At 37.4% G+C, this 18,809-nt stretch overlaps 1 protein-coding gene and 1 long non-coding RNA gene across 2 annotated transcripts in view; one reads left to right on the top strand and one right to left on the bottom strand.

Annotated features, from left to right (window-relative positions):
- The window catches only part of LOC121369314 (inositol-pentakisphosphate 2-kinase-like), a 104,517-nt gene that overhangs the window by 12,280 nt on the left and 73,428 nt on the right, over nt 1-18,809 (bottom strand). The window contains exon 7 of the mRNA XM_041494293.1: nt 14,077-14,135. Coding sequence (XP_041350227.1) covers nt 14,077-14,135 — 59 coding nt within the window. The remainder of the gene's footprint in view (nt 1-14,076; nt 14,136-18,809) is intronic.
- The window catches only part of LOC121369315, a 32,543-nt gene continuing 17,179 nt past the window's right edge, over nt 3,446-18,809 (top strand). Inside the window, exons 1-2 of the long non-coding RNA XR_005957601.1 lie at nt 3,446-3,798; nt 5,056-5,185. This is a non-coding gene — a long non-coding RNA (uncharacterized LOC121369315). The remainder of the gene's footprint in view (nt 3,799-5,055; nt 5,186-18,809) is intronic.

Genomic DNA, 18,809 nt, shown 5'->3' with positions numbered 1-18,809 from the left:
AATATTTTCTTGGGTTTTTTTGGTGTTTTTTTCATTATCAATATATTATCGTAAACTCTTCAAGAACTGATAACTGCTATAGAAAGAAAACAAAGTGCCTTGTGAGATGGTTAATGTTAATTAAGATAAATGATGATAAAAATGTCATAAAAAGAAGGGACATATTGGTCTAGGTCATAGATTTTTGGGACCTGCTAAATGTTAATTAAGACAAACGGGTTCTAAATCACAGGTTTCTGTACACCAAACGACCAGCAGACATCCCGATCAGAAAGGAAAGCCGCAAGTCAATTAGCGAGTGAATTGTGTTTAACTAGGTCTTACTGTGACTTTGCGAGTGGGTCAGTCGGTAGACAAGTGAAAAAGGAAACCAGTTACACGGATGTGCCACTGATGGACCCAGAACTGGCTCCATCCAGCAGACAGGTGAAGTTTGTAATGCTTAATGACACCACTAGAGAACACTTGGTAATAATTAATCACTGGCTGTTGGATTGAAGAATTTGATAATTTCGACAGTCTTCAGTTAAAGGTTGTTTAACAACACCACTAGAGCATATTGGATGTCAAACATTCGGTAATTTTGACATATAATGATAGTCTTAGAAAGAAAACCCACTATATTTGTTTTAAATAGTAGTAAGGGATCTTTTATATGCACCATCCCACAGACAGGATAGTACATCCCACAGCCTTTGATATATCAGTCATAGTGCACTGACCAGTTTTCAGATAAAACCCACTATATTTGTTCATTAATACACAGATATATTTTATGCTCACTTTCTCACAGACAGGACAGCACATACCATAAATATAAAGATAAATGGACTAACATGTCAGACCCAAACAGACTGATAGACACACAGGTGAAGTCTGTCTTTAACTTGGCAGCCTAAACAGGACTGCAATCTTAAATATTTATGAAATCGTTAACCCTTCACAGATTTACTTTTTTAATAACTTCCTGCACTTTTTAAACATGCTGTAGTCTTAAATATTTATGAAATCATTAACCCTTACACATAACTTTAAAACCCCCTCAACATCCTGCACTTTTAGACAGGGCTATAGCGTTAAATGTTTATGAAATTGTTAACCCTTCACAGATTAACCTTTTTTTTTATTAACTTCCTGCATTTTGTTTACAATACATAATCCATCAGTATTCGTGCCAGGTAAATATGAGATGGCTGTAATCCCTGGGTTTAGGGCATATCGATGCGACTGGCGAAATCCTGCGGAGGGACAACAAGGTGCAAACCACCCTCAACACACAAACAAGTCAGGCAATCAAAGACGACAGAGATAAACGCCGTTATTTGAGTAATTCCTTAGTCTGCGCCAATATCCTCTAAGACAGAGTATGTGCATCACATAGACATTTCTGACTGATCTACTGCTGAAGAAGAAGATAAAAAAAACATCTACCAGAATGAAACACTGCTGTTATTGTTCTCAAACAGAATGTTTAAGGTGGTGGTGTTGTTGGTCTGAGCGCAATTTCTTTTGATAAATATTTTAAGTTGGTAAAAAATTCAAATGAACAACCCCCACACCCAAGTTCTGTAATTTCTAACGTCTGTGAATGTTCTGTCATGAAATTTTTTTCACTTAAAGTATTTATCTATTTTGGTACTTTTTGTGATGATGTGACCAAGAGTGCCTGAACTGAACTGGAGTGAGTATTTAAAGTATTTATCTATTTTGGTACTTTTTGTGATGACGTGACAAAGAGTGCCTGAACTGAACTGGAGTGAGTATTTAACACCACATTTGGCAATTTTGATATATAGTCTTAGTGAGAAAACCTGCTACATTTTTCCATTAATACAGGGTTCTTACACTTGAAAAAACATAACATTCAAGGACATTTCCAGGACTTTTAAAAAAAACAATCCAGGACATGAAATGTTCAGTCAATCACTCAACAAACTGTTGTCTCAATTTAGACAGGTTATTAGGACAACATAAGGGGCCATCCATAATTTTCAACATTTTTACGAGCATACAAACCGTACACTTTTGGACCCCCCCCCCCCCCCCCCTAAAAGTGTACATCCCCAAATGAAAAATGTTGATTGACATTTTTCAAAAAAAGTGCACGCTGGCCTCTTAACCCCCCCCCCCCCCCCCCCCCACGCATGGTTTGTACGCTTGTGAAAATGTTGAAAATTATGCACGGCCCCTAAGTAAAGATGTTGGGGTAAGATTAGGCATAAATTTCCAGGACACAATAAAATTTAATGTTTTTCCAGGACATTCCAGGCGTGCATTTTAAAATCACAAAATTCAAGGACATTCCAGAATTTCCCCTGACTTCAGCTGTGTGATGACGCACTGAAAACAATCATAAATGACATCACATAACAAATAATGATGTCGTTTGGATCGTTTAACGTTGGTATTTTGTAAGAGGATTTGCGATGCTTACGTAAAAGCAAAAGTAGGATTAACACTTTTTACTCATTCTTGGGAATACAAAGTAAATAAATATATTTCAAAGTTAATATTTAACTTTAATTTAATGCTACAAAAACCAAACCACTTGACCTCCTCCAATTCCCCTGTGACTTAAAAACAATTTTAGTTTGTTATTGATTATTCATCAGAATGATAAACGTTGAAGACAGTTCACTACACTTGTACTTAATCTCAGCTCAAATGGCCACACATTGAGTTCTGTTATCGGATAAATGTCGCAATTTCCCCCGAGCAGGCAAATAACAATCAATAGGTATCATCCGACAGCGCCATGTAAACTAGTTTTGATCAAACAGGTGAAGTAAACAAGCTGATTACATGCATGGCTGTACTACACCAGCGAGATACAGAATATAGTCTCATTAAACCTACTAGATCTAGATTGTTTGTTTTGTTTGACGACACCACTAGAGCACATTGATTACTAATCATTGGCTATTGGATGTCAAGCATTTGGCAATTCTAACACATACTCTTAGAGAGGAAACCTGCTACTTTTTTCAATTAGTAGCAATGGATCTTTTTATATGCACCATCTTACAGACAGGATAGCACATACCATGGCCTTTGATATACCAGTTACGGTGCACTGGCTAGAGTGAGAAAGAGCCCAATGGGACCACCAACGGGGATCGATCCTAGACCGACCGTGTATCAAGTAAGTGGTGCTGTACCCCTGCGCAATGTCCCGCCCTGTACTAAATATAGAATTCATCCAACAATAAAAGCATGATAATAAGAAAGTGGTTAATACTTTAAACTACCCGATACACACTATTCACCCACCCCACTAAACACGATAACACGCACAATTGTGTAAAGCATGCTTTGTGAATAGCTCAAATATAGGATACACCTTAACAGAAAACCACGATCTGATGAAACTGGCTGGATACTTCAAAACTAGGTCCACGCCCACTATTCATCTATCTCCGTACAAATTAAACACACTATTGTGAAAAGTAAGTTTAATGGACACAGTAAAAATTAAATTAGATACATTGCAAGTTTTGAGCACATTGATTTATTAATCATCTATATGATGTCAAACATTTTCCGACAGTCTTTGGAAAAAATCTGCTACATACAAGGTTCAAGCACGTCCATCCTGGGCACAAGTTCTGACTTGCACCAATCTCCTGTCCAGGACAGAAGCAGCAAAGGATCTTTTATATGCACCATCCCATAGACAGGACAGCACATCCCACAACCTTTGATATACCAGCCATGGGGCAGTGGATGGAATGGAGGGAAAACAATGATCAAAATATGATTCCACCAAGGGAATTTGATCCTGTGACCAAAGCATCTCAGGTGAGTGTTCTACCAACTGAGCTAGTTCCCACCCAGATATATTGACAAACCACACCCCTATTAACTATAAACCCACACAATATGATGTTAGTCTGTTTTGAAACTGGACTCCCAGTGGTGGAGGAGGGATGTCGCAGAGTGGTATTGGTATGTGCTTAGTGAAACCTCAGAACATTTTAAACACAGACTACTTGGTATCTAACACATGATTACTTAAACAGTGAGAGAGCTAATCTGCTGCTGACACATGCAATACGGTGATTAGGACCCAAACAAAGAGAGAAAATATAGATTGGGCAGTACACACTATAGCCTTTGATGAAGCAGTCATGGCTACTGGCTGGAATGGGGAAAATCTGGATCCACCGAGGGCTATTAAACTTACAACCCACTGTACCTGACAGAAGCAGTCTACCACCAAACTAAATTTGACTGACCCACATACTGTAGCAGGATTAACATTGTTTTGTTTTGCCTTTTGTTTGATTTGGGGGGGGGGGGGGGGGGGGGGGGGGGGGGGGGGGGGGGGGGGTGGAAGCTTTTGGGTTTTTTTTTAATAATGCTATTAATTATGGTTTAAAGAATATGATAAAAGTCTGTTGTCACCATACAGCTCCTTGTATTACCAGTTACAAGTCTTTTATATGTACTTTCTCAGAGACAGGATAACACATACCACACAAATCTATTCCCATTTCCAATATGGTTAACATTTTCTAATAGGACTAACATTTTACTACCAATTAGAGCTGCAGCTGTTTTTACTCTGTAAATATTGTTTTTATCAAATATCCCTTGCTACCAATGGAAACATGTAGCAGGTTTCCTCTCAAACACTATATGTCCAAATTATCAAATGTTTGACATCCAATAGCCAATGATTAATAAATCAATGTGCTCTAGTGGTGTTGTTGAACAAAACAAACTAACTTTAACTCTAATTTTGACTGACTTGGTACATTGCCACCTGTTTCAACCACAGTGACCTGACGGAGAATGAACGAAGAACGAATGAAGAATGAGAGAAGAATGAACAAAGAATGGATGAAGAATAGATGAAGAATAGATGGGGCATGGGTGAAAAACAAATAACTGGCTTGACACCCAATCTTTAGAGAGAGAATATGTCCAAACAATTACTTAACAAGTGTCTGTTTTATTTCCTAGCTGACATTTACCTACTATAATGTGAACTGTCAGTGAATGTTACACAGCAAATAAAGTACACAAATGTTGTAATTGTTTTTACTTGAGCAGGAAATGTCAAAGAAAAAGGTCAAGAACATTAGGCAAAGAGCCAGAAGACGGAGATTGCGAAATAATACAGAGATAATTTCAAGTTGTACTCAAGAAAGTAATTTCAAATAGATGGATCATATACAGCCAGGTAATAGTGTAACTAGTGCTTAGAGTCTAGGTTCTAACAGCCAGGTAATAGTGTAACTAGTGTCTAGAATCTAGGTTCTAACAGCCAGGTAATAGTGTAACTAGTGTCTAGAGTCCAGGTTCTAACAGCCAGGTAATAGTGTAACTAGTGTCTAGAGTCTAGGTTCTAACAGCCAGGTAATAGTGTAATTAGTGTCTAGAGTCTAGGTTCTAACAGCCAGGTAATAGTGTAACTAGTGTCTAGAGTCCAGGTTCTAACAGCCAGGTAATAGTGTAACTAGTGTAACTAGTGTCTAGAATCTAGGTTCTAATAATGAACTTGGAATAAAAAAAGTAAACTCAAATTGAAGGATGATACACAGGTAATAGTGTAACTAGTGTCTATAGAGTCTTGATGGTTTTAACAACAGCTTTGGAATCAAGAAAGTAATTTGAAATTGAAGGATGATACACAAGTAATTTTTAAAATACTGTCTAAAATCATGATGGTTCTAACAACACAACTGGAAGTTTTTAAAATAAGTTCAAAGTGACAGGTAATAGTGTAAAACACCATCTACATTGTTTTAACAACACAACTGAATTTTTTTTAAATGAGTTCAAAGTGACAGGTAATAATGTAAAACACCATCTACATTGTTCTAACAACAGGAGAAAGATATGCTAGTTTAACAACACAGAAAAGATATGCTAGTTTAACAACGGGGGAAACATATGCTAGTTTAACAGGGGAAAGATATGCTAGCTTAACAACAGGGGAAAGATATGCTAGCTTAACAACAGGGGAAAGATATGCTAGTTTAACAACAGGGGAAAGATATGCTAGCTTAACAACAGGGGAAAGATATGCTAGCTTAACAACAGGGGAAAGATATGCTAGTTTAACAACAGGGGGAAAATATGCTAGCTTAACAACAGGGAAAAGATATGCTAGTTTAACAGGGGAAAGATATGATAGTTTAACAACAGGGGAAAGATATGATAGTTTAACAACAGGGACAGATATGCTAGTTTAACAACAGGGGAAAGATATGATAGTTTAACGACAGGGAAAAGATATGATAGTTTAACGATAGGGGAAACCATTTGTGTCCCTTATTTTGATTGGCCAATTAAAAATGGCTCATTATACTAATTTCTAAATGTTTATTCACAGCTTAAAAATACCAGTAAGAATGTCTGTTCCAAAAATCAACAGCATGCCAAAATTGCTAAACTGTTTGTTGTTTTTTTTTTTTTGTTTTTTTTTTTTTTGTTCTAATGGATTTTATTATTTGCGTACGTGTAATTTTCGCGGTTAAATTAAAAACGCGAAAATTACACATTCGCGAATAATACCTATTTTACAGTATGCTAGTTTAACAACAGGGAAAAATATGCTAGTTTAACAACAGCGGAAAGATATGCTAGTTTAACAACAGGGGAAAGATATGATAGTTTAACAACAGGGGGAAGATATGCTAGTTTAACAACAGGGAATGATGATAGTTTAACAACAGGGGGAAGATATGCTAGTTTAGCAACAGGGAAATATATGCTAGTTTAACAACAGGGGGAAGATATGCTAGTTTAACAACAGGGAATGATGATAGTTTAACAACAGGGGGAAGATATGCTAGTTTAGCAACAGGGAAATATATGCTAGTTTAACAACAGGGGGAAGATATGCTAGTTTAAAAGGGGAAAGATATGATAGTTTAACAACAGGGAAAGATATGCTAGTTTAACAACAGGGGAAAGATATGCTAGTTTAACAACAGGGGGAAGATATGCTAGTTTAACAACAGGGGAAGATATGATAGTTTAACAACAGGGGAAAGATATGCTAGTTTAACAACAGGGGAAATATATGCTAGTTTAACAACAGGGAAAACGTATGCTAGTTTGACAACAGGGGGAAGATATGATAGTTTAACAACAGGGGAAATATATGCTAGTTTAACAACACAGAAAAGATATGCTAGTTTAACAACGGGGGAAACATATGCTAGTTTAACAGGGGAAAGATATGCTAGCTTAACAACAGGGGAAAGATATGCTAGCTTAACAACAGGGGAAAGATATGCTAGTTTAACAACAGGGAAAGATATGCTAGCTTAACAACAGGGGAAAGATATGCTAGTTTAACAACAGGGGAAGATATGATAGTTTAACAACAGGGGAAAGATATGCTAGTTTAACAACAGGGGAAATATATGCTAGTTTAACAACAGGGAAAACGTATGCTAGTTTGACAACAGGGGAAAGATATGCTAGTTTAACAACAGGGGAAATATATGCTAGTTTAACAACACAGAAAAGATATGCTAGTTTAACAACGGGGGAAACATATGCTAGTTTAACAGGGGAAAGATATGCTAGCTTAACAACAGGGGAAAGATATGCTAGCTTAACAACAGGGGAAAGATATGCTAGTTTAACAACAGGGGAAAGATATGCTAGCTTAACAACAGGGGAAAGATATGCTAGTTTAACAACAGGGGGAAAATATGCTAGCTTAACGACAGGGAAAAGATATGCTAGTTTAACACGGGAAAGATATGATAGTTTAACAACAGGGGAAAGATATGATAGTTTAACAACAGGGACAGATATGCTAGTTTAACAACAGGGGAAACATATGATAGTTTAACGAAAGGGAAAAGATATGCTAGTTTAACAACAGGGGAAAGATATGATAGTTTAACGACAGGGGAAAGATATGCTAGTTTGACAACAGGGGAAATATATGCTAGTTTAACAACAGGGGAAATATATGCTAGTTTAACAACAGGGGGAAGATATGCTAGTTTAACAACAGGGGGAAGATATGATAGTTTAACAACAGGGGAAACATATGCTAGTTTGACAACAGGGGAAACATATGCTAGTTTGACAACAGGGGAAGATATGCTAGTTTGACAACAGGGGAAGATATGCTAGTTTGACAACAGGGGAAGATATGATAGTTTAACAACAGGGGAAAGATATGCTAGTTTGACAACAGGGGAAAGATATGCTAGTTTAACAACAGGGGAAAGATATGCTAGTTTGACAACAGGGGGAAGATATCATAGTTTGACAACAGGGGAAAGATATGATAGTTTAACAACAGGGGAAAGATATGATAGTTTAACAACAGGGGAAAGATATGATAGTTTAACAACAGGGACAGATATGCTAGTTTGACAACAGGGGAAAGATATGCTAGTTTGACAACAGGGGGAAGATATGATAGTTTGACAACAGGGGAAAGATATGATACTTTGACAACAGGGGAAAGATATGATAGTTTAACAACAGGGACAGATATGCTAGTTTGACAACAGGGGGAAGATATGCTAGTTTGACAACAGGGGGAAGATATGCTAGTTTGACAACAGGAAGAAGATATGCTAGTTTAACAACAGGGGAAAGATATGCTAGTTTGACAACAGGGGGAAGCTAGTTTGACAACAGGGGAAAGATATGCTAGTTTGACAACAGGGGAAAGATATGCTAGTTTAACAACAGGGGAAAGATATGCTAGTTTGACAACAGGGGAAAGATATGCTAGTTTGACAACAGGGGAAAGATATGATAGTTTGACAACAGGGGAAAGATATGATAGTTTGACAACAGGGGGAAGATATGATAGTTTGACAACAGGGGGAAGATATTATAGTTTAACAACAGGGGGAAGATATGATAGTTTAACAACAGGGGGAAGATATGATAGTTTAACAACAGGGGAAAGATATGATAGTTTAACAACAGGGAGAAGATATGATAGTTTAACAACAGGGGGAAGATATGATAGTTTAACAACAGGGGGAAGATATGATAGTTTAACAACAGGGGAAAGATATGATAGTTTAACAACAGGGGGAAGATATGATAGTTTAACAACAGGGGGAAGATATGATAGTTTGACAACAGGGGAAGATATGATAGTTTAACAACAGGGGGAAGATATGATAGTTTGACAACAGGGGAAGATATGATAGTTTAACAACAGGGGGAAGATATGATAGTTTAACAACAGGGAGAAGATATGATAGTTTAACAACAGGGGGAAGATATGATAGTTTAACAACAGGGAGAAGATATGATAGTTTAACAACAGGGGGAAGATATGATAGTTTAACAACAGGGGGAAGATATGATAGTTTAACAACAGGGGGAAGATATGATAGTTTAACAACAGGGACAAGATATGATAGTTTGACAACAGGGGAAAGATATGATAGTTTAACAACAGGGGGAAGATATGATAGTTTAACAACAGGGGAAGATATGATAGTTTAACAACAGGGGGAAGATATGATAGTTTAACAACAGGGGAAGATATGATAGTTTAACAACAGGGGAAAGATATGATAGTTTAACAACAGGGGAAAGATATGATAGTTTAACAACAGGGGGAAGATATGATAGTTTAACAACAGGGGGCAGATATGATAGTTTAACAACAGGGGGAAGATATGATAGTTTAACAACAGGGTAAAGATATGATAGTTTAACAACAGGGGAAGATATGATAGTTTAACAACAGGGGAAGATATGATAGTTTAACAACAGGGTAAAGATATGATAGTTTAACAACAGGGTAAAGATATGATAGTTTAACAACAGGGGGAAGATATGATAGTTTAACAACAGGGTAAAGATATGATAGTTTAACAACAGGGGAAGATATGATAGTTTAACAACAGGGGAAGATATGATAGTTTAACAACAGGGTAAAGATATGATAGTTTAACAACAGGGTAAAGATATGATAGTTTAACAACAGGGTAAAGATATGATAGTTTAACAACAGGGGAAGATATGATAGTTTAACAACAGGGGAAGATATGATAGTTTAACAACAGGGGAAGATATGATAGTTTAACAACAGGGGAAAGATATGATAGTTTAACAACAGGGGGAAGATATGATAGTTTAACAACAGGGAAAGATATGATAGTTTAACAACAGGGTAAAGATATGATAGTTTAACAACAGGGGGAAGATATGATAGTTTAACAACAGGGTAAAGATATGATAGTTTAACAACAGGGGGAAGATATGATAGTTTAACAACAGGGAAAGATATGATAGTTTAACAACAGGGAAAGATATGATAGTTTAACAACAGGGGAAGATATGATAGTTTAACAACAGGGAAAGATATGATAGTTTAACAACAGGGGGAAGATATGATAGTTTAACGACAGGGTAAAGATATGATAGTTTACTGATGCCCTAGCTCAATGTTTAGTCATCAGGTATTAGAAGACTAATGCTCAGACTACCAATTGCCAGTACACTGTTGGCCAACTTTCTGCTCTCTCAACTCCTACGACTGTCCAGTTGCTAGTCTAAGCACTCTTACAAATTGATTTTCATCGTATGTGACTTCTACAAACGATTAGTTGTTACCAGGGTGCAACCGTCATAAGTTGGCAGTTGGGGAAATTATAACACAAAATGTCGAGTTGCTCTTTTTGATAGCAATACGGTTGTTTTTTATTGGTATTGATGAGTTAACATGAGAGAAGACTGTGTCTCTGGATACTAGATACAGAGATAGCTGCCAGTATTGATGAGTTACCATGAGAAGACTGATGTAAGTGTGTGATAAACGTGACAATTCATCAGATATCCTTGGGGATGTAGACGTTATGCAATACGGCATATATTATACAGCGGATCATGTGGGTGTTTGTGTATCTGTGGTCTCATGGACACTGGGATTTAGATGCAAATGTTCACATATCAGATATTCTCTATATTATTCAGACTCAATCTAAAACAGTAAACAGATTTGCATACAACTTGTATAAACAGACTTCCCATTTCAAAGCAGGTCAATAATAATACTGTCATTTGTTGTTTAATTTCAGTCTGGAAACTTCTCTCTTCTTCAGATACCTCCTATAATGCTGTACAAGCAGTACAACATACAGTTTACTCTACTGGCCTATTATTGGGTAAACAGTAACCAGTAAACAAGCCATATGGCATCTGTTAACCAATTAAAATGAAAGCCAATAGACTGCTGTGTACCAGTGTGTTATTATTATTAGTGGAGGCCAACAGCTGTCACCTTGATTTGATAACAGGTAAACTGCTGACAAGGAACAGGCTCCACAGGTGCTGGGTCAGCAGGACACACCTTACCACACCTGGACTATTTTTACCTCAGCTAAACTAATAATTCATCAGTCAATTGTCATTAAACATTAAGTCGGTCATGTTAGCGTAAAACGATACTGGTTATAAAACCAGGTTCTAATTATATGCTGTGTCAGCAATATGTACCTTGGCATACAGAGACTTTTTCACCTGAGCTAAATTGATTTATTTGTCAGTCTATGCATGTTAAACTATTGGTTATAAATCCAATTTCAATTTCTAATCATAGCTGTGCTGCGTCAGCAATTTACATCTTGCCATACCTGAACTATTTTTACCTGAGCTAGCCTGCCAATGAATTACACTTTAGCCATCAGACATTACACATTAGAAACCATGCAGGGAACATGTTGTCTTTTAAAATCTTTGACCGGCCTCTGTGGCATCGTGGTTAGGCCATCGGTCTACAGGCTGGTAGGTACTGGGTTCGGATCCCAGTCGAGGCATGGGATTTTTAATCCAGATACCGACTCCAAACCCTGAGTGAGTGCTCCGCAAGGCTCAATGGGTAGGTGTAAGCCACTTGCACCGACCAGTGATTCATAACTGGTTCAACCAATTCCATGGTTTGTTCTATCCTGCCTGTGGGAAGTGCAAATAAAAGATCTCTTGCTGCTAATCGGAAAGCGTAGCCCATGTAGTGGCGACAGCGGGTTTCCTCTCAAAATCTGTGTGGTCCTTAACCATATGTTTGATGCCATATAACCGTAAATAAAATGTGTTGAGTGTGTCGTTAAATAAAACATTTCTTTCTTTCTTTAAAATCTTGATTCGCTATATTTTTAGTAAACTGAAAAGTGATTAGCAAATACTATTTAATGTGTAGCGATCTCTTAAATTTGCGTAGTGAATCACGACGCAATACTGAATAAAATGTTCCCTGCCATGTTTGATTAATAGTGTACTGTTTATAAATTCAGGTTCAGTTTCTAAACACAGGGGTCCTGCGTCAGCAATATACATCTTGCCATACCTGAACTATTTTTACCTGAGCTAGCCTGCTAATCAATTACACTTTAGTCATTAGACATTATACCTTGATAACCATGTTTGATTAATAATATACTGTTCATAAATTCAGGTTCAATTTCTAATCATAGGTGTATACATACTTTCTAACAACAATTTTCTTAATGAAAGTGAAACTGATTGCAAATCCATGTCTATAAAACTTGTAAGGGTAAACATTTTGATATTACTTCAGTTATAACACACATCCATTACATAACAAATTAATGGAAAATTAATTTCGTGAATTAAATAAAATAAAATAATGAAAATAAAAGAAATGATTGTTATCACACTGTAGCATGCTGCTGATTACAATGAAGTGTTAAACACTGGTCTCTGTCAGAGATGGGATCAATTCATTTTAAGTATTAGATGACAAATCTATACTAACATCGTAAATGCTGCTCTGCATAATAAATTAAGGTCACAAAACAACCAATCACAGCAAAACCACTAGGCTTTATTAAATCAGGTTGTGAAAAATAAATAATGTTCAGTAAGATGTAAAATACAAATTATGTATTACATTTCAATAACAAAATGTAAAACTTTATACATATATACATATATATATATTTACATATATCAAAAGTAATTTGTAAATCACTGCAATCACTATAAGTTTAACATACAATGGTTTTTGTAGGTAGTTTTTATAAGAAAATAACTATGGGTTATCAGAAATTTAATATATATTTATGTTAATGAGCATTTTAAAAAACCCATAAGATTGAAGAACATTATATGTGAAATAATATGGTAAATTAAAAGTTATAGCAAAACAATATATTTAAATTTGTAACCAAATAAATGGCTTAACTTCTAAAGGCAATATTAAAACCAAAACCCTTGGTGTATTTTAATCTCTAAAAATAACTGACTGGGGTGGTAAATAAAGACATTCCTTTGCTTCTGTCACCCTCCCTATCACATTAGCCTTGGAAACCTGAAGTCCAACAGCTGTTCCTGTTCCCCCTGTTCAGCCAATCACAGGACAGGTTTAAAACGACCCCTGGCGTCACCTCAACAACAACTTTTCCCCAAGCTATTTATAGGTGACTGAATTCCCTTTCCTAATTATACCCCCACCAACCATCAAAACAATAACACAGTGCAAAAGTCACAGGGAAGGAATAGCTCACTGGTTACTGTGGCACTATGTCCACCAATCAAAACTCCTGTTTTTCCTAATCTCAGCTAATCAGAACTGAACAACTACACAGGACTCCTAGACTTGCAAAAATCACTTGGAAGGACACATAACTACAATGATAGACTGCCTTTGTCTTAATTATTTGTAATATCACATAATATAGCAACATATGAACACTCCAATACATAAAAGCACATGCATTCTCACATCTACTAGCCATACAAACAATTAACATATCATTAGTTTTAGAATTTAATCTTAACAAATATGAAATGTGTTGGGGTTTTGTAGTTTGCATAAAATAATAAATAAAGGCTATTGTATTTGTTTTTATTAACAGATGTTGTTTGTGTTTGTTTTTTAAATTAAACAATGAAAATTCAGCATATAAAATTAGTTTTCTGGGAATAGGATGGACTTTGTTTACATACAAGTGTATCTTTTTTTTTATGCTCCTGCCACTAAACAAAGAAGCTGTCACCCCTTTTTCTGTAATGCTTTGATACACTAATATGAACTTGGCTATAGAAACCTAAAACTGCCACCCCCATAATGGAATGGTTGATTCCTGGATCATTTTCTGCACTCACCCAGAAAAGAGATCCAAGGGACAGTACTGGCTTGTTTGCGGCCACTTGTATTCTTTGACCTGGAAAAACAGAAATGATAGTTTGAGCAGAACACCTGCAGAGAGGAACTGGAGGAAAACACTTATGGTTATCTACTCTCTTGTGGGTTGTCTGGTGCAACACGAAGAAACAACATGAACAGGGGTTTTGGCTTGTTTTTATGTCTGTCTTGATGATGTTCACGGGTTACCATCAGTTCCTTTCCAACTCACAGCATCATACAATCAATTAAAGTCTCAAACTGATAAATAAAGAAATCAATCAACTAATAAGATGTTTCAATCAAGCAAATAATATTTTATTTAATGAACTGATCTCTAAATCAACTGATAAAGTGATCACTCAAAAGATCTCTGAGCCAATTGATCACTCAAATGATCTCTTAACTGATAACTCAACTGATCTTTGCATAAACTGATCACTCAAATGATCTCTAAATCAGCTGATAACTGATTACTCAAATGATCTCTAAATCAACTGATCACTCAACTGATCTCTAAATCAACCAGTACACTGATCACACAATTGATCTATGAATCAACCGACAAACTGTCAGTTGACAGATATTTTACAGCCTGTAAATCAAGTGACATATTCTAGTAGTTGCCATCTACCTGAAGCAAGGACACCTTGGTGCCTCTCAGGAGTGACTATGTGTATACAGCCATTGAGTGTATTGATGTTTGTGTCTTGATATTTGATCCATACATATGCACCAGTATTTTAATAATCTATGTCTGTCAGTCATCAGGTATTAATATTCAAAACATTTTACAATAATAATCTGTCAACATGTTTTCTTTGCAAATCAATGATGGTAGATGAAGCTACTTCATATTGTGAGATAAAAGTCTTTCACAAAACATCACCCTCAAACCCTACAGAACAACTCCCCCAAACCTTGCAGAATATATATCACAAACATGCATAACATCTATCTCAAACCCTACACACTTCAGAACATCCTACTCAAAAGAACAATTCCCCAAAAGCCAGGAGAACAATTTGACAAAAAGCCAATAGAAAAGTTGCTGTAAACCCTAAAGAAAAACGCTTTAAACCTTGGGGGAAAAAAAATCTATTCCAACTATGGAGAACACCTTGTTCAAACCCATGAGAAGAGTTCCATCAAACCCTGAACCGCATTCCCACAAACCCTGGATGGCATTTCTCTCAAACCCTGGATAGTATTTCTATTCCATGGAGGACATTTCTATTAAACATGGATAGCATTTCCCTCAAACCCTGGATAGCTTTTCCCTGAAAAACTGGAGGGCATTTTTTTTTTTTTTTTCAAACCCTGGATAGTAGTTCCCTTAAACCATGGAGAACATTCTTCTCAACTGGTTCAAAGCATTTGCCTCAAATTAACCCTCCCGACCTGTGACACCTGCTAGTTGTGAGTGTTATTGTGAACTCTACAGCATTGTGTTATGTGGTAAGAGGACCGCTATGACCTCTGACTGGCTTGTTTCGCTCCACCTGGCCTGCATAATAACAGGTGGACCTCCTCTTTCTTCTCCACATAACTGACCACAGATCTAACAGTATCCTGGTTAGTGTACGCTGACCGTATAACAGTACTTTATTGCCTACACAAACAACAACACTTCACAGCCAATACAAACAACAACACATGGTTTGCAATAACAAGCACAAGTTCAGTCTGATACTTGCCACCTATGTCCTCCCCTGCTGATAGCAATGAACCTAGAAGTGTCTTAGATCACTGAATAGCAGACAAAACATTAACCTGATTCTATCCAGATAACAGGCCTCGGTGGTTGAGCTATAAGCTGGTAGGTTCTGAGTTCGGCTCCCGGTACCAGCTCCCATCCAGAGCAATTAAGTTTAACAAATCCATGGGAATGTGTAATGCCACTACACTGACTACTCTCTCACTAACAACTACCCACTGTCCTGGACAGACAGTCCAGATAGCTGAAGTGTGTATGCATACCCAGGACAGGAAAAGTAGTGTTAATTAACGAGTATCCAAATAAGAGTGCACTGTCCTAAAGCTAGAAAGGTTTTAATAAATGGAAAAAGGAAAGGAATGTTTATATAAGGCCACCTCAGCACATTTAAAACTATGGCTATGTGGTGCCTAGCATATGTACATTTTGAGGATGAAAGAGGAAACCCACTGTCACCACACAGGCTAAATCACGTTCCTGAAAAGCAGCCAGAGACTTCTTACATGTACTTTCCCACAGACAGGACAGTGCGTACTAAGGCCAGTTGTGTTTCTGTGCTTGGGAGGGAAAAACCCCAAGTCCATCGAGGGCAATTGATCCAAGGACCCATCGCACTTCAGGTGATCACTCTACCACTACTAAAGGTACTGCTGGCCTCAAACTAAAGAAGACAAAGTGTGGTTAACTTCAGGCGATCAATCTACCACTGCTGAAGGTACTGCTGGCCTCAAACTAAAGAAGACAAAGTGTGGTTAACTTCAGGCGATCACTCTACCACTGCTGAAGGGACTGCTGGCCTCAAACTAAAGAAGACAAAGTGTGGTTAACTTCAGGCGATCACTCTACCACTGCTGAAGAGACTGCTGGCCTCAAACTAAAGACAAAGTGTGGTTAACTTCAGGCGATCACTCTACCACTGCTGAAGAGACTGCTGGCCTCAAACTAAAGACAAAGTGTGGTTAACTTCAGGCGATCACTCTACCACTGCTGAAGGGACTGCTGGCCTCAAACTAAAGAAGACAAAGTGTGGTTAACTTCAGGCGATCACTCTACCACTGCTGAAGGGACTGCTGGCCTCAAACTAAAGACAAAGTGTGGTTAACTTCAGGCGATCACTCTACCACTGCTGAAGGGACTGCTGGCCTCAAACTAAAGAAGACAAAGTGTGGTTAACTTCAGGCGATCACTCTACCACTGCTGAAGGGACTGCTGGCCTCAAACTAAAGACAAAGTGTGGTTAACTTCAGGCGATCACTCTACCACTGCTGAAGGGACTGCTGGCCTCAAACTAAAGACAAAGTGTGGTTAACTTCAGGCGATCACTCTACCACTGCTGAAGGGACTGCTGGCCTCAAACTAAAGACAAAGTGTGGTTAACTTCAGTTACCCGATTCAACGTATCCTGTGACTAGACAAACTTTATTTGTTTTGTTTAACGACACCACTGGTGCACATTGATTACTTAATCATCGACTATTGGATGTCAAACATTTGGTAATTCTGACTCATAGTCATCGGAGGAAACCTGCTATATTTTTTCTAATGCAGCAAGGGATCTTTTATATGCACTTTCCCACAGACAGGAAAGCACATACCATGGCCTTTGTCCAGTTGTGGAGCACTGGTTGGAACGGGAAAAAACCCAATCAGTTGAATGGATCCACTGAGGTAGTTCGATCCTGCAACGCAAGCACCTCAAGCAAGCACTCCACTGACTGAGGTAAATGACGCCCCTGTCGTACGACAAGCCACAGGGTGGGTGGGGGAGAGCTTAGCACCCACCAAAGCAAACAGTGTTCTTACTTTAATATACTGTATCATAGATTATTACAGCTTTAAATTACAATACGGTAACAAGTTAGGAAACACATATGTCATCGAGACAAAATATCTACAAGCCTACAGAGTGGCAGCAGAAGGTTTAAAATCTATTTAGTGCATAGCTAAATAAAACATTTTTTTATATCCTTTTTTTCCCCCCAATACAAATGAAAAGAAGCACAGTAATAACTATTGTCTGTTGAGGAAATCAGCTTCAACATTTGACAACAATAACACAAGATATGACACCTGACAACATCTGCATGTCCAATATTGAACTAAACCGTTATCTGCTATAAATGTTTACTGACCAAAAGCCTTAAAATTGCAACAAAGAAAAACAGTTTAAAACTGTCCGAGACACGAGACTGGCCAACACACAGGAGGCGAAGAAGACATTTTCTGCTATTAACAAGAAGCCATTGTCGTGATGTCGGAGAAACCAACAAAGGAACAATCGTAGATTGTTGTCACATGACATGAGACTTTCTGAGTGTGTGGGTCAAAGAGTCACAATGGTATGGGGTGCTGACACTGCGTCCAGCTGGCCGTCAATTAAAGTGGAGCCTCATGATGGGACATCTTTGTGCGGGACATTATTCATACATACTACCAGCAGCTGGTAGGTGGACGGACACCGCTCGTAACAAGGACACATTCACCTATACAAATAGCAGCTGGCGGGTTAGAAAGGAAACGAATATCTTAACAATACCTCCATACAGTCTTAAAACAATATTTTGGTGATTTACAGCTTTGCATACAAATTTCTGGTGGCAATAAAATACCTTTTCTTAAAAAAAAAAAAGTAATCATGACTTTACTATGCTCCTTTCTACCCATACCCCTACTTCAGCATGATCATTTGTTGAAAAATCTTAGTTTGGTGAAACCTATCCAAACTGGATACTGAACAAACCAGAATCCTGTGAAAACCAGCCAAGTTCCATGGTCCAAAATTTTCTAAATTCTAAAATGTGACCTTCTAAAAACCAAATCCTGTCTAAATGGGACAAATATTAGGTCCCTGGCATCATCCGGTTTAGACAGGTGTTACTGTATATGTCTATGTTCATTAATTTGTTTTTCAAGATACTTGCATGAGAGTTATTATAAAACTGCCATTTCAGTTTTTGTAGGTTGTGGTAAAGATAATAGAAACACAGACAATCTACA

This window comes from Gigantopelta aegis, chromosome 3, assembly GCF_016097555.1.
Source record: "Gigantopelta aegis isolate Gae_Host chromosome 3, Gae_host_genome, whole genome shotgun sequence".
Lineage (NCBI taxonomy): Eukaryota > Metazoa > Mollusca > Gastropoda > Neomphalida > Peltospiridae > Gigantopelta > Gigantopelta aegis.
Note: the sequence above shows the minus strand (reverse complement) of the source record. Positions and strands in the feature narration are given on the sequence as shown.